Source organism: Mesoplodon mirus (assembly GCF_964341445.2).
Source record: "Mesoplodon mirus genome assembly, chromosome: 3".
Taxonomy (NCBI): domain Eukaryota; kingdom Metazoa; phylum Chordata; class Mammalia; order Artiodactyla; family Ziphiidae; genus Mesoplodon; species Mesoplodon mirus.
In genome coordinates, this window is record NC_138978.1 from 39,404,215 (window position 1) to 39,406,838 (window position 2,624).

A 2,624-nucleotide genomic window follows, 5' to 3' on the forward strand; every position below is an offset into this window, starting at 1 on the left:
ACTACACAGTAGTAAAAATACAAATGATATTCCTTTTTGTGCCACAACTTTGAATAAATCTTAGTAATTATAATTTTAACTGGAAAAGCAAGTCTCAAAAGACTATTCTTTTCATCAAGATCAAAAACAACTAAAACAAAACAATATCTTATCTAAGCATCAACATATGTGGTAAAACCCTCAGATAGTGGTGACCTCTTGGGGGAGGCATGGGTACTGGATAGGAGAGGAGTGCATGGTAGACCTAAGTTACTGATAATATTTTAGCTCTTGGGATGAGTACTGAACTCGTGGGTGCTCATTATATTATTATTATTTTTTTGGGGGGGGGGTACCAAATTACTTTATTTGAAGGAATGGTACTAAGGAAAAGACTTGTAGATATTTTGGTACAACTTACAGAAAAGGTAAAGGTAACCCAAACATGCATGCACAGCCTTGGTGACCAGGGAAGTCACCCCTGTAGCTACGGGAAGCCAGCCTAAGGCTTAGCTCTCATTATCACTATTTCCCAGGGTGTGCTTGTCAAAGAGATACAGTGCCATGCCAGATTCGGGGGCCCCCATCGTGCGCAAGTTGGTTACGTGGTCACCCAATTCTTTAATGGATTTCACCTGCTCATTCAGATAATGAGTCTCAATGAAGTCACACAAATGGGGGTCATTTTTCTCAGTGGCCAGTTTGTGCAGTTCCAGTAGTGACTGATTCACACTTTTTTCCAAGTGTAGCGCACATTCCATTGCATTCAGCCCATTCTCCCAGTCATCACGGGCTGGTTTCTTGATATCCTGGAGGAAGATTCGGCCACCCCGTTGGTTCTGCAGCTTCATCAGTTTCTCAGCATGCTCCCTCTCCTCACAAGATTGGTGAAGAAAGTATTTGGCAAAGTTCTTCAAAGCCACATCATCGCGGTCAAAATAGTACGACATGGATAGGTAGACGTAGGAGGCGTAGAGCTCCAGGTTGATCTGGCGGTTGATGGCAGCCTCCGAGTTCTGGTGGTAGTTCTGGCGCACCTGCGAGGGGGACGCGGTCGTCATGGCGGGCGGCTGAGGTGAAACGGTGGCGGTGGCTGCGCGGCGCTGTAACGGCGGCGGGACCTTGGGGCGGTCGGAGGGCGCTGTGAGATGGTGGCGAGGGCAGGCTCTGAGCGGCCGGCCGGAGCGGGGAACGAGCGCCGGGTTCCGTCCAAGCACTGTTGAAGCAAGAAACTGCAGCGACTCTCCGCGAGGACTGTGGCCTATTATTTTTTTTAACTTTTTTCTTGTGTTTAATTAATTAATTTATTTTTTGGCTGCGTCGGGTCTTTGTTGCGACACGTGGGATCTTCGTTGAGGCATGCGGGCTTCTCTCTAATTGTGGAGTGCAGGTTTTCTCTCTCTCATTGTGGTGCGCGGGTTCCAGAGTGCGTGGACTCCGTAGTTTGGGACACTCAGGCTCTCTCCTTGAGGCGCGTGGGCTTAGTTGCCTTGCAGCATGTGGGAGCTTAGTTCCCTGACCAGGGATCGAACCCACGTCCCCTGCATTGGAAGGCGGATTCTTTACCAATGGACCACCAGGGAAGTCCCTCATTATATTATTTTAAAAAATAAAAACAAGAAATAAATAAGTAGTCCTCACTATCTCATCCTTTAATACTAATAGGATTTTCAGCGCCTTCAAACTCAACCAGGTAGGATGACCAATCCCAGCCCTAGGATGCCAGACTCCCACTCCCTTGAGTGTTAATTGCTGCAACTGTTTCTGGTGTGAATCATTGTACTGGTCAAAGTTCTTTGGGCAGACCACAGAATCTAATACTCAGTTTAAACAGAAGGAGATTTATTACAAAGTACTAGGTACAGGCTTCCCTGGTGGCGCAGTGGTTGAGAATCTGCCTGCTAATGCAGGGGACACGGGTTCGAGCCCTGGTCTGGGAGGATCCCACATGCTGCGGAGCAACTAGGTCCGTGAGCCACAGCTACTGAGCCTGCGCGTCTGAAGCCCGTGCTCCGCAAGAAGAGAGGCCGCGATAGTGAGAGGCCCGCGCACTGCGATGAAGAGTGGCCCCCACTTGCCACAACTAGAGAAAGCTCTCGCACAGAAACAAAGACCCAACACAGCAAAAATAAATTAATAAACTCCTACCCCCAACATCTTCTTAAAAAAAAAATGCAGTAGTAGGATAATACCAAACAGGAAAGAAAGGATTCCAGAAAACTGGTACCAGGACAGAATTCTGTTTAAAAAACAAACAAACAAACAAAGTACTAGGTACTGGGTAAAGCTGAATTTTGAGAGGCGATAAATTGTGGCTGACATCGGGTCGTGGATGATGCTGATTACGAATGACAAGAGGCTTTTGTAGGGTGGGGTCCCTAGAACAGAGGCTGTTATGGAGATTCTTATTCAAGTGATTTATTGGAGGAGTACTCTTGGGAGAAGGTGATTGAGAGGAGCCAGATAGGACAGAGGAAGAAAGTTAAACAAGGATGTGGAAGTGGTGTCATCTGGAGACTCGTCCTCAGCCTGGTTTGCAGGGGAGATCAGAGCATGTACCACAGGACTGGTTCCTGTTTCAGGCAAGTGGGATAGGATAGCCCTTTGTACCTAAGGGAAGGTGCCTAGCTTCCAGGGGAGTTGAT

At 47.5% G+C, this 2,624-nt stretch overlaps 1 protein-coding gene across 1 annotated transcript; it reads right to left on the reverse strand.

The window, feature by feature from the left end:
- Positions 1-334: 334 nt before the first annotated feature.
- LOC309800652 (ferritin heavy chain-like) lies at positions 335-1,249 on the reverse strand. Its single transcript, XM_082614898.1, has one exon. It carries the CDS (start codon positions 1,038-1,040, stop codon positions 489-491), a length of 552 nt encoding a protein of 183 aa, XP_082471024.1. The 5' UTR covers positions 1,041-1,249; the 3' UTR covers positions 335-488.
- Positions 1,250-2,624: the final 1,375 nt, after the last annotated feature.

Excerpts from the sequence above, each read along its gene's own strand:
- LOC309800652 (XM_082614898.1), bottom strand. The coding sequence starts at position 1,040 with ATGACGACCGCGTCCCCCTCGCAGGTGCGCCAGAACTACCACCAGAAC.